This window comes from Acanthochromis polyacanthus, chromosome 6 (genome assembly GCF_021347895.1).
Source record: "Acanthochromis polyacanthus isolate Apoly-LR-REF ecotype Palm Island chromosome 6, KAUST_Apoly_ChrSc, whole genome shotgun sequence".
NCBI lineage: Eukaryota > Metazoa > Chordata > Actinopteri > Pomacentridae > Acanthochromis > Acanthochromis polyacanthus.
In genome coordinates, this window is record NC_067118.1 from 29,510,104 (window position 1) to 29,524,298 (window position 14,195).

General features: G+C 39.6%; 1 protein-coding gene across 3 annotated transcripts; it reads left to right on the forward strand.

The window, feature by feature from the left end:
* The first annotated feature begins 7,613 nt into the window (after window positions 1-7,613).
* Window positions 7,614-14,113, forward strand: pcbp2 (poly(rC) binding protein 2). 3 transcript variants are annotated; one of them, XM_022204515.2, is made up of 13 exons: window positions 7,614-7,780; window positions 8,606-8,739; window positions 8,917-8,940; window positions 9,036-9,068; window positions 9,207-9,323; window positions 9,421-9,552; window positions 9,645-9,773; window positions 9,902-9,976; window positions 10,147-10,206; window positions 10,729-10,801; window positions 10,895-10,950; window positions 11,100-11,269; window positions 12,880-14,113. In XM_022204515.2, exons 2-13 carry the CDS (start codon window positions 8,671-8,673, stop codon window positions 12,914-12,916), a joined length of 975 nt encoding a protein of 324 aa, XP_022060207.1. In that variant the 5' UTR covers window positions 7,614-7,780; window positions 8,606-8,670; the 3' UTR covers window positions 12,917-14,113. The 3 variants fall into 3 exon arrangements, with proteins under 3 accessions (XP_022060207.1, XP_022060208.1, XP_051804985.1); XM_022204516.2 differs by having other exon boundaries at window positions 10,147-10,188; XM_051949025.1 differs by lacking the exon at window positions 12,880-14,113 and having other exon boundaries at window positions 11,100-11,273.
* The last annotated feature ends 82 nt before the right edge of the window (window positions 14,114-14,195 follow it).

Here is a 14,195-nt window from a genome sequence, read left to right on the forward strand (position 1 = left end):
TCTTACCCTTCTTTATGAGAGAGATGCTGGACAAATGTTATCTGTTTTCTATTTTTACCCACAGATCCATATAGGAAAGAGCTTTAACATGTATACAGATCTAGAATCACTATTTGTACTATATTAATATATCAAATTATCCAGTTTAGTGTGAAAAAAGTCTCTCCTACTGATCTCTAATATCTTACCATCACTCAGCAGTTCCTTTGGCATCTTTCAGGACATTGTTTTACTTTCTGGCCTCAACTTTACTGTTTTGGTTCACTCTCATACTGTTTCCACAGCAGGCAGCTGATTCCACCAAATAAACAAAAAAATAAATGACTCCAGGGATTTCTACTGAGCACCAAATGGTGTACAGACAAAATTAGCAACTAGCTGGTGAGTTTGAGCCTTTAACAGCTACAGAGCCAGATGTTTTTTAGCCCCAGTTGCCTCTTGTGTATTAGTACATATTCACAGAGGTAATCATGGGTTCCTCTGGTTGTTCTGGCAATATTTCGAGAATCCTACGTATGAAAATCAAAACCTGTCACCCGTTTACCATGCTACCACAGGGCTTTGTTTTCATTCATAAACAAAGCCACAGCCATGTTTTCTTCAATTAGTTGACAGGTTTTTATTCATCCAGATGGTACGAAAAGTAATTTGAGATTCTGGCAGTACCTTTAGAGCAGCTGTTAGTGTTTGTTAACATTCCCATTTTGGTGTATTTTTTAGAAAAAATGATGGTTACCCCAATACATGCTGAGAATTATTGGGGATTGTTGGTAGAGACCAAAAACTGACATTCATCATAAAGCTCAAAACTAAAGGGGAAAAAATGATGCTTTATGTCATTTGTGTACAAAAAACAAAAACAAATGACAAGTCAAGATAATATGCCAAAGATGTCATCTGTTTCTGCTGGCCCCAAAGTGACCAAAATAATTAGTTGGTGAAAGTTAATCATGTTTGTGAATAAACACAACAGAAGGGATTACAAATCTGTGTATTATCACCTAAATGCCAAATGACTGTAAATTGGACCACCACATAGTAATTACATTACTTCTAAATCAACAAGTACGATATTTGCTCCTGTGTGAAAATGAAAACGAACAATTTGACAAAAAAATAATAATAAAAAAAAATAGTGGACTCACAGAAGGCAGATGCAACATGCAATTAAAATATTTTTTACCAATATTTTGCATGTTCACCTTTATTTTTTATGACAGACTCAAGGCTTTTGCACAAATTTCTTGGCAGATGTTCTGTCATTCCTCAGAGACGGTTTTTCAGCTGCTTTTTGCTGGAGGTGTTGTCACTCTACCATTCCCTATAAAATCCCGCAAATATGTTCTGTCAGGCAAAGTACAAGGCCAGGTCATAGTCCTTACCTTTTTTCTTCTTTAAAAGCTTTTGTGTGATTTTGGCAGTGTGTTTTGGATCATTATCATGCTGGATAACTCTCTTCTGCCAAGTTTCTCCAGCCTAAGAGTCATCTTGTTAATATTTTGGTATATCCACAGCCATCCGTGGTGTCTTCTATGAATGTCATCTCTCCAAGATCTTTAGCACTCATACAGCCTCATATCATCCCACTTCCTGATCTTTGTGCTTCACTGTTAGGACTATGCATTTACTGAAGTAATGCTGACCAGATTCCAGACCCCATCTGAATGAAGCGCATTTATTTTGACCATCATGTGACTAGCAATGTGCTCCCAATATTAAAAAAGGCTTCTTTTAATGTTATGTAACAAAGTCTAATCTTGCTGTTTTGTATCAAAGAGTAAGCAGGATGTTTTCTTGGACACCAGCTATACAAGTTGATGCTATGCACTGTCCTTCATACTGTTTGGACTGTCACAGAAACTCTGATTTTCAACTGATACAGTCTGTGCCATGTCTGATGCCTGAAACACTTGCCTGTCTGTTTTTCGGATATAGATTGAACAAGCGGTTCATTGTTTGTGGCGTCATTTTAGAAGAGCCACGGTGGCTATGACCAGTGATAGTACAGCTCATTCTACACTGTCTGACTCCTGCTACAAAGAGCCTGCATTTTCAACACTGTCTTTCTAAAGCATTTGTTTATGACTGTTCATAAGAAGAAATATTCTACTGTCCAGCTTGAAAATAACACAAGGTTGTGCAATTTTTGAATAATTTGAAATTGAACTGACATTGCATGGCATGTACTCACTTTAGTTGTATATTGTAGATAAATAGTTGACATTCTGTGTTACCAATGTAATTATTTGACTTTAGTGATTTATTCGTAACATTTCACATAATTCAGTCAACTGTATTATTGCAGCGCCTGTGGCATTCTTGTGGGCAAATACTTATTTGAGTATGTTTGTTGTCCTAAATATAGCGAAATGTAATTACATTAACCATAAAAATGTGTCCATTTTACAATTACTAACCCTTTTCCTGAAAAACACAGAGAACACAATTCTAACAATATATGGCCTCTCCATAATTCAAACAGAATCACCATGATGAAGTAGTTATGACATTTTTGCCTATTAGCTATCATCACTGCATAGTCTATGTGCTGTTATTGTCTGTACATGTGAAAGCTATAGGCAGATTATCTCTTTAATCTATAAAGTTTTAACTACTCATGAGTGATTGTTCAAGTGCATCAAGGCCACATGTTTGGATGCCCAAATGCAAACAATATTAGACACACACATACAAACACACACAGAGGTCTGTGTGCAATTGAATGACTATGACTAATCTCCAATTTGAAATCAAACTGACAATAAAAGACAATCTTTCCTCTCCAGAGTAATGCCCAGTAGCACAAGCATTAAGGATGGCTGATTGGATAAGACCATGACTAATAACTCTGCATCTGATCCAAGGGTGGATATCCAAAGGGGCCACCAAAGCAGCCAATGGTTGTGTAGTAAGCTGAACACTTTTTTGTTCAGCTTGTCCCTTTCCATAGAGCTGAGCTGAGTTATCTGGCAGTAATCTCCTCACATATTGTCTCTGACCAAGATGGACGATTAGTTTAGCTTCCCCGTCTAGCTATAGCGGACTGTAACTCAACCTGCACAGTGAGATTTCCTGATGGTTCAGATGTTATTGGAAGACATCTGTTTTCACTTTCAATATCCTGCAAGGCCTGACTGGATGTGGCTCAGCGACATGCACACCATCCCACTGTGGGCTTAAAGCCATTCAAATAGGCAGTGGATCAGATGGCTGCGTATTTGTCATTTCAGTGGGCTCTTACCCAGTTAAATAGGGAAACTGAACATATGTGAAGAGATATTGAGCCACAATCATGAACACTTTCAGCTCGACATGTTACACTGAACACAACTATTCAATCTCGCCAACCTGCAGACCTCTGGAGACTGTGGACCAATATCTGGCTTAATGTTGCACACTGCAACAAAAATTTTACAGCAAACTTTACATCATGTCCCTGTTGTTAAATGATGTATTTAATGTGAAAAAGAAATTATGACAAACTGGATAAAGAAATAAAATACAACTCTAGCACATTCCCAAGCAGAATAACACACATGGCTCTACAAAGATTAAAATTTGTCAGTACAATTTTTATTATTGCCCATATTAACCCCCCTATACTCTGAGCTAGGCTCTGTTCCAGTATCATGTGTTTCCCTTAACACACAGAGTCCAGAGATCTTGCCCACTGGCATGCATAACTGGGTTCTTCCTGTGGAGGACTGGCATTAAAATGCCGACTGCTCCTCATGCTCGTGCCCCCAAGATATCACGCCAATTATTTGTCTCTGTGGGGGCAACCTATTTGCGGAAGATCTTCCTAAAATAAGAGTGGGGAGTCACAGCCGCTTGACATCCTTTCTGGTTCCTGACTGGACAGTTTACGTGGGCACGTGTCACCTCTCGCTGTGACCCTGCGGGGGCATCTAACTATGGCTGTGGAAAGGTAGTGACGTTGCAGTCACCATGCAAGCACAGGCTTTTGGATCTGTTCACACCCCTGTAGAGAAAATTCAGTACCACTGTGCATCCCTGCATCTCCATTTTAGTGAGTTAACAGAACTGTACAACTAGCCCACGGCTCGGTCAGGCATGACTGCCAACCTTTCCTCTGCCAGAATCACACAATCAGTACACGGTCTGTTTCAGATGTCACGAATCACAAATGGAAAGACAGGTGTCCTCGCTGTATCAGTCAGAATCACGGCATAAAACATAAAACACGCTGAACTGGCAGTGCAGGTTTGTCCTCAGTGCTTTTGTTTTCCATCTCTTTCCAAGACCTTTTAATTTTTAAAACAACATTCACTTGCTAATTAGGTGACTAATTGGATACTCGCCTCTCTAGCTTTGAGTGTGTCATCAGGTTTCACACTGTAATCCAGATAATTTACTTTAATATGTGCAGACAATTTGCAGCTGAAGAGAATAAATTGGATTTAGTCTCCCTTTTATCACTGTAAACAATAGTGTTTTCCAGCATAATAACTGCTTTGGCGTCACATGTGCTGCAAATATGTGCTTATGCTGTATTTAAAGGCTCACCATTGTAACATGCCACGAGGTAATCTAACACAGGGAGGTAATCTAACACTGAGGGTATTAAACACACTGACAAAGACAGTCTGCAATGCTCAGAGGCTTTGGGATGTCAGGGGCAGCTGACAAGAGGATGCTAGGTGGGCGAGTGGCATTTCATCATACAATCCATGTACAATAATCAATGACCACTCACCAATGGAGGGAAGAGGAACAGGAGAGAGTGAGAGTGCCAGTGGGCATGTCAGATAAAAGCACTGAAGGGGAGAAACTGTGAATGAGGGGAGGATGCATTGAATTTGGTCAAGGTACAACAGAGAAAAAGTGTAAAAGAGCACAAATTGTGGGGACGATGCAGAGATTAAAGTAAGCAGATGATTATGTAAGCAATTGCTTGACAGGGGAGACACACATAAAAGGCAGGGAGACCATGTGCTGATTGGAAAAGCTGGAGAGCTTGCACCTCCTCTTCTCTGTATAATCCAGCTCTCAAGTGATTGTGCTCCAGATCAAAGAGACAGGCTTTTTATACTAATTAAACATCTTCTTTTAAAGAAAAAAAAAACATTTGTTATATGTCTTTCACTGTTAGCACATCATGCAGCGGTTTTACCAGCAGTACGTGTTTAACCTGTTACCGGAGTGTGACAACCTCTGGTTGGGGCAAATCTGGTCAGCTATGGTTCTATTTTAAAAACATCACCAGCCTTGTAGGCCTGGCACCATTCAGGCAGCACTGCAGATGGCTTCTTAAAGCGAGCTCCAACATCTAATGCCTGGATTCATGTTTGAGAGACGAAAAAAAAGCAGGAAGTGCTGAGACAAACTGCTTTCAGAAGAGCTGAGCTCCATGTCTTCCAGTGTGGAGGCAATCTATCGAAAGTACAGTGATTTCTGAATCCACAAAACAGAGCCAGACATGATTTGTGAGTCGTGCACGTAAACACCAGTGTGTATACCACGCTGTGTAGGACATCAGCTCTGATAGAGAATTGGATTAATAAAATATTAACAATTTAGAGGGTCAGAACATTTGTTACAGACAATAGTGGGCTATTCTGGCCATTGACTAATTATATTGTGGGTGCTCTGATGTGCACCAGATTAATGACCATGTGTTGAGTGAGTTCAGGCAGAACACACTGTCAACCAGACCATGAACGCATGGTTATAGGGCTATACTGCTCCATTTTATCTTTCTGTTTTACTTTCCAGCCTTACATAGCACTCTACTATAATGACAAACTAACTCTGAGGGTTTAACTGTACAGTGAAGTGCTTCGATTGCATTCTTTCTTATTCAAAATAAACACAAGCAGACAATTAAGATCCTCATTTATCCCATCAATCATGTGACAAAACAACAAAACAGCCGCTGTGCAGAAAACAAGGCAATCCATCATGAAGCACAAAGTCATCAATCATATTTTATTTATTTTAAAAAAAACACCAAACTAATGAAGGTGAGGTTCATTATTTTAAGGTCAAGAGGTCAGTTTCTGAAGCTTTCCTTTTGACCACATTGATAACATATCAGCACTTTATCAGGTTTTCAGATATCATCAGGACGAAAACAATGAAGGTAGAAACACCAGACTGGTATTTCAGAATATGTCCCACAATTACTAAGGGCATTTAATAATCTTTCACAGCATAAACCAATTTTACAGCCATGATGTGATTCAATTTCTGACCAACGGTCCTTTCCTTATCATTAGAAATTTACAGAAACACTGACTGACTCTCTGCTGAGAGACTAACTGCAGTACCATAAATTATTAGTTAGCAAGTTTATGATCCTGCCCGGCTCTGAAACGAAAACACACAGTTTCTAGCTGCTCTTGTGAAATGTAAATTTAGAGTGCTGACTCATTCAACAAAATATTACTGAGACTGATGACTTTCCCCTTACTACTACCTGTAATTTTATATCTGACAGGGTGAAATGACATTTTCAGAGAGCTAAGCTTACTTGGTCACTAAATGTCACTTTTAGGCAGTAGATTAAGAACAACTCAGCAGCTTATCCAGCTATGGATGTTATTTGATAAAAAGGATGCAGGATTTAGAAGAGTATTGCAGCCAGCTACATTCAGTCTTGACATAAACTATTGCAGTGCTATTGTGCCATCTATTGGACTCATTGGTAACTGCTGTGACTTATCAGTTCAAACATCACACAATCCATTCAAACCTCCTGTAGGTCTACCTCCATCCATCACCATTTAGATACACATTGCACAGAAAATTTGGATTGGCCAGGTGTTGACAACATCTGCCCAAGTGAGCCAGTTGGGAATTAATCAGTAAGACTACTATTACTGTAGTCATTAGGAAATACTGACCGAATGTTTTCTAACTATTAGGGCCCTAACAACTATACACACACTGGTGGAAACCGAGGTACTACAGTACTTTTCACTAAATCAACAAACCATGCCACACAATGCCAAATGGTCAAAATTTACTATCATTAAATCATTATTTACAGCATTTACGCCTTAACTAACAACTAAATTATTAAAGAAAACAACAGAAATATATTTTTTTAAATAAAAGTTTAAAGGTATCTGCATAGAACAAATTTAAAAATTAAAGACATCTATATCAAATGACTCATAACAATTATGTAGTACTATTGTATTGTTTTCATTATCTTTCTTGATATTTTATTTACAGATATTTATCTTTATATTCATTGTCTTCATTAAATTTAAAGGTCATAATAGTCCTAAAAACAAATATTGCATTAAGCAGGCAGTAAATAAATAATACATATTAAAAACCTTAGCCTTTGTAGTTCTTTACATCTTTATTTAAGGTCTCAAGCTGCTTGTGTTCAACCTTAAAACCACAAAAAGCAGGATCTCAAGCTGAGGTCCATTTACACATACTGATCAGCTAAATTCACAATGATAAAACTCTGCATATAGATATACCAAAACTCTGTCAACTACTAAATAGCACAAGTGTGATCTATCTTAAGCCCAGATGTTTTATTGTGTTTAACTTAAATATTCATGGGGGAGGGGTTAACGTGGTGGGCGGGGATGACCCTGCGGAGGGGCGGGGCAGCGACGGGGTCAAAGTTGAATGCGTTTTGTCTTTTGTGCTTAGCAGAAGAGAAGAGTGGAGTCCGATCGAACAGCGGTGTCTCTTCCCTCTTCCCCGGATCCTCTTAAAACTCCCTCCCGAACCTCTCCCCTTCTACCCTTGCCACCCTACCCACCCCCTGAACACACTTCAAGGGACGGTTCGGGTAAGACTTCACGAAATACGGCTTTGTTTTTCTTATTTTCTTTCCTTTCAGAGTGAAGGACGGGGATAACTCATGCGCTCCGTAGGCCGCGGCATCCGACTATTTCCTGGACTGGACGATGCTAACGCTAGCGTGCTGGATGGAAAATTACCGAACTGTATTTAACTTGATCATTGATCCGGAGTTAGTTGCTAGCTGCCGTATTTCGAGTGATTTTCACAGGCGAAGTGGATAAATATTCCAGGCGTCAGCTTATTAATTTTGCTAGTATAGACAGGATTTCAGGAAGTTACGATAGAGATGTGTCGGTGCTAACTTAGCCTTCAAATCTAGATTGCGTGACTAGCTGTGATGCTCGTTGCAAAACAAGATTTACGATATTAACGTTATCCTGGGAGTCGCCTGTTGTTACAATCGATGCACACTCGACAGAAAGTTACTATAATTCAATGCGGGGCTTTGAGTTGCTTGCATTTAGGCCATAAAAATAAAGCGATATGGTATGTCGCCACAGCGGTTCAGTGCCAGGAAATAGACGTCGCCGCTGGGAGACAGTGGGTCATTGTGCTAACGTGAATGAGTGGACTCGGGCCAGTCTAATGTGAATTACTGAACTGAAACGTCTCATTCTTTCGGAGTGACCAACTAACGTTGTTAAAGTAAAAAGAAGGCTCGAATGTACAAGATGTTAACTGCCTGCATCACTTCATTGATCTGCACTGACAGCAGCTTTTGAGTAAACATGGGGTTTTTTTCAGAGCTATTCTCACAGTTTCCAGTAACTAGATTTGTCTCTGATGGTCACATTTTCCATGCTGTTTTCAGACATTCAACCAGTGACCAAAGACCCACTTTGTTGGCCGGTGTAGTGTGTGGATTGAACTACAGCAATGGACTCAAGTCTGGTTGAAGGAGGACTTAATGTCACTTTAACTATCAGGCTACTCATGCATGGAAAGGTGAGTGTGATGGCATGTAATGTGGAGGAGTGAAAGCTTAAAATTTGCTTTCACTCCTCAGTTTAATCAATGGCTGTGGTCTGTTTAAAAGAAAGCGAGCCACCTTGTTTTGAAATGCTGGCAACCGTGAATAATACCTGTACTGTTTTCATGTGCTTTTTTGTTCTTTTTCTGTAGGAGGTTGGGAGCATCATTGGCAAGGTAAGTTGTTTTTATTCTCGGAGCGATACCATCTGCATCCTGCCAATCGACCTGTTAGTAAATATTTCATATTTGTGCTTTCTTTTTTTCTGCAGAAAGGAGAATCAGTTAAGAAGATGAGAGAGGAGGTAAGAGTTTTGGTTTTTTTGTTCCCAACATGTGGACAAACAAGAAGTGGCATTATTTCAGTGGCGTTGACTCATGCATCATCTGATAATGCAGCGAGTGATTTGATATTTCCTGTTTTGTTCCTCTTGTCTGTGCAGAGTGGTGCTCGTATCAACATCTCAGAGGGGAACTGTCCAGAGAGGATCATAACCCTCGCGGGACCCACCACCTCCATTTTTAAAGCCTTCTCCATGATCATTGAGAAACTGGAGGAGGTTAGAGTTGCTCGCTGTATCTAAAATTAAACATGCTTGCAGCAACGGAAGTGGCATTTGCACATTTTAAAATCCTCTTGTGTCACCTTACCTGCAGGACATCAGCACCTCAATGACTAACAGTACAGCCACCAGCAAACCGCCAGTCACCATGCGCCTCGTTGTGCCTGCCAGCCAGTGTGGCTCACTCATTGGCAAGGGTGGCTGTAAGATCAAAGAAATCAGAGAGGTTAGTCTGTCATATTTTGGCATTTGTAAAGTTTTTGATCCGTTTCTTATCCCTGTTGTGTGGTAATTGTCGCTGTGTGTTTGTGTTCACAGTCTGCGGGAGCTCAGGTACAAGTAGCAGGGGACATGTTGCCCAACTCCACAGAGCGTGCCATCACCGTTGCAGGGACCCCACAGTCCATTATTGAGTGTGTCAAGCAGATCTGTGTCGTTATGCTTGAGGTACAGACATCTTTTCATTAAATGCTGCTTTCAACTTTTTGGACATTTGCATTTACTGATGGTGATTTTTTTTTTTTCTGTGTGAATTACCTCAGTACTTAATAAATATTTGTCTTTTTTTTTTTTAGTCTCCACCAAAAGGAGTGACCATCCCCTACAGACCCAAACCCTCAGGCTCTCCTGTCATCTTTGCAGGTGGTCAGGTAAACAAAAGAAGCACTTGTTCTAGAAAAGATACTACTAGTTGGTACGCTGTGTGTATCATGCCCAAGCGTTGTTCTTTTGGCGCACCAAGGACAGAGGACTGATGGATATTGGAGTACACTGTGTGTCACACTGCCACACCCTCCTAAGTGCTGTTCTCTCCTTGCAGGCATATGCTGTCCAAGGGCAGCACGCCATTCCACAGCCTGATGTAAGTGAAGGGCCCTCTGTAAGTGATCCAATATATTTGCAACTTCGGTCCTGGGAAGCCATGCCACCTTCTTATTTCATCCCTCTGATTTTTATTTCCTCCAGCCACCACTGCTTGATACACACATCCATCCATCCATTATCAATACACCACATTTTCCTCTGTAGGGTCGGGGTAGTCTATCCCAGCTGACTTTGGGCAAAGGCAGGGTTCACCCTGGAGAGGTTGCCAATCTATCCCAGAGACGGACGATCAAGCATACTCACATTCACATCTCTGGACAACTTAGAATCACCTCGACATACACGTCAATTTAACAATTCCCAAATATTAGAGATTAAACTGCTATCAACCATATTTTATAAAGCTAATGGCTATATCATGGTCCCCATGTTCCATTTCATGATTTCTGCTCATTATCACTACAACCACTTATTAAAAGGGAAATAACATTTCAGCCTTGTAGTTTTTCAATTTTCTTAACTAATTTCCGTTTGTCTGTGTTTGTTCTCCATGTCCTTCCCTCCATTGTTTCAACAGCTCACCAAACTTCACCAGCTGGCCATGCAGCAGAGCCCCTTCCCCATTGCACATAGCAACCAGGGCTTCCAGGGTAGGTGGACACAACAAGAAAGAAGATGATTTCTGTATATTTATAATATTCACTTATTCAACACTCTGACTGCATTTGTTTGTGTTCCTTCAGCTGGGATGGATGCCTCTGCACAAACCGGCTCTCATGAGCTAACCATTCCAAACGATGTAAGTCACAATTATCTATTTTTGCTGTGTTTGCTTTTAGCAGTGTAACATATTCTGTTATTAAGGAGCCTGTTTTCTTTCTTTCTTTCTTTTCTTTTGTGACACTGAAGGCATTGATGTGGTCTCCCATTTTTCTCCTACTTCCTTAGCTCATTGGCTGCATCATTGGCCGTCAGGGCGCAAAGATCAATGAGATCCGTCAGATGTCAGGGGCTCAGATCAAGATTGCCAACCCTGTAGAGGGCTCAACTGACAGACAGGTCACCATCACTGGTTCCCATGCCAGTATCAGCCTGGCGGAGTACCTGATCAATGCCCGGTAAGAAAGCAGCCGCAGGCTAGTGCAGCACATCCATCACAGAGCAGCACGCGGACAGAAACACAGCAGTGTCTTAGGTCCGACTGTTCAGTCTGTCAACATGCAATTTGTCAGATGCGAGCTGAGTTTATGGGAGTTTCAGAGTTTTCTTATTGTATGCCCACGTGTCTACATGCCCCAGATAGCACTTGTGGAAAGTCTTTAACTTAGAAATCAACATTTATATAAGATGACAATCATCTACACAGTAAATGTTTGTTTTTGGGTTTTTTTTTTAAGTAGGAGTCTGAGCTTCACATGCAGTCATAGTTTTTTTTTTCCCCCCCCATTAAAATATATTAAAACACTGCAAATGTTGGTAGACCTTGTGCACACTCATACTTATGCACATGACAGGGGAAAGGGCAGCTCATTAAATCCCAATCTTTCTTCAGAATCCCGCCCTTTCAATAGGAGCTTAAAGATGCAGAATCTAGACTGGTGCTGGAAATAAAACTGCAAAATGTGAATAGACAAGTACTTTAGTAAATAATGCATTGCCCTGTTTCCAGGTGTGAAATTTGTCGGACGAGAATATAAAGTCCTACTTGGTCATGGAGGAAAGTTTTAGGTGTGATAGGGTACAACTGGACTATTTCATGACCATTATTTATTTTGTGTGATCAAGTGTTTCAAGTGTTTTTTCCAGTATTTATTGTTTCTTTCATTTTTCTATTTACTCCCTATTTTGTACTCTGTTACAAGTTTGTTGATTCATCTGTAAAGCACTTTAAGTTGCATTAACCTGTGGGAAAAGTGCTGTAGAAACAGTTGTACTAATTAGAATGGGACGCCAGGTAATTTTTATCCGAGTAATGGCCATGTCAGTTTTTACAAAATATATGTTCCATTTGGAGAAAAACTTTTATCTCCTCATTTCACCTGGGCTCACGCTACAGGAGTTTGGGTCAGTTTAACTCGGTTTCACTCCTCACAACATTCAGAGGCAAAATCTGGTCTGGGATCTTGTCTGACTTGATGTTTGGGTCAGATTATTTGGTATTGTGAGGGGTTCACAAATCCAGTCTTAAGCCTCCTGGTTTGCTTGCAGACTGTAACAGTGTCATCCTGATTAATATCTAATAATTTGATATTTAGGAGTGAAAATCATGCTATTGTAATCATGTCCTCGCCCAAAGCAGTGGAGGCAACTCAGAACATCCAGTGTTGGATATTAAAACTAGTTCTCAAATCTCGCCTCCATTTTTTTTCCTCACTCCAACTTTTTTTGTTGATGCAACACACTTTGTGGGCATGTTTGAGATTAAAGAAAGGAATAGCTTCTTCTTATGCGTGTGGTGGGACCTGATCTCAAAGTCTGACGCGATTTTAAAACTCCTCCTGTAGTCTGAGCATAACCTTACCTGGCTTCATGCTTTTGATTGGCATTTTGGCTTTTGCCAAAGTGCAGATAGTAGTTCTCAGTGGGATTCATTTTTCACTTTGCTTCACAGTGATTATTCCGTTTGAGTTACAGCAAAACATCAATCAATGTAGCACTGACTGAATATTTAATTTGTTGTATTATTAATGAAATATTAGGGCTGACATTTTTCTGTTGTGCTGTGCAGGCTGTCTTCTGAAGCTACTGGACTTGCAGCCAACTGACATGGAGGATCTTCATCAGCACCTAATGTAACCCCTCCCCCTACTTTTTACCAAGAGGTCCCTTATTGAACTTAATGCAAAAACCAAGTACTATAAACTCACTGTTTTCTTCTGTACTTTGGTTAGACACCTACTCAGTTGTAATTACACCATCATCATGATATTGGTATTTTATTTATTTATTGTTTTTAAATTCCCTTTGCATATAGTTTTTAAAGACTTCCTTCCGTTGTATTTTTTTCTCTTATTTTGCTGTATATCTGTATGATCTTCTTGATATACTGTAGGTAAAAAGTTTTAGAAAAATCTGAAAAGGCATAAATAATGTTTTTCTTATGTCAGATTTTTCTTAGAAAATGTAAAAATGAAGAAAAAAAAGACACAATAACATTATAGATGGACTGTTCTTTCCCTTCCTTTTAAATATCTATTTATTTTTATTTAATACACAGCTCCTTGTCCGAGTAGAACTCATTGATATTTGTCATCTTCTATTTGAAGCTGTACTTCCTGAAAGAGGCATTGTGGGTTTAACGGGTTTCAGTGGGTGTAAGTGATCTCCAGCTGAGGATGTATGCAGGAAAAACATTTTAGTCAGAAGGTAATTTATCCCTGGTTTAGTGCAGGTTCAAAGGAGACTTAAGCTACATTATATCTCACCTCTAATTTGCTGAGTAATTGTTTTGTGTCATTCCTGTATTTCCATCCGTTTTATTTCTCGATCAGGACTTTTGAGCATTGTTGTATATTGGATTCTGATAAGGGTGGGTGGGCCTTGGTCACCAGGAGTGGGCCTGAATGAGAGGAAAATATTTTCTTTTCTCTGAAATTACTAAGACCATAGCAGTGGTGATGATGATGATAACATTGAAATGTTTGTTTTAAATAGAGAAAATATTTTTTTTAACTGCAGGGCTGGGGAATGCTGCAAGGGGCAAAACTACAAGACATATTGGTCTTTATAAGTATATTATGCTGAGGTATTAAATTATGATTAACTAGAAGGAGAATTATAGAATTAACACTAGTTTCCTGCTATCCTTTTTTGCCTGGGTCAGATTTTATTTTTTATTATTCTTTGCAGGATGAAGAAACTCACGTTTTGTGCACGTTTTCAAACTATTGTAGATCTGGGTGCAATTAAATTGTTGAAGAAATGAAATGCAGAAATAAAAGATGTGAAATGCTTAAACAATCCCCTAGGCGTTCTGTTTATTTCTTTATTATTGTCTATCAGTATTTTTTTTTTAATAATTCAAAACCAGTCTAATTTTGCTTT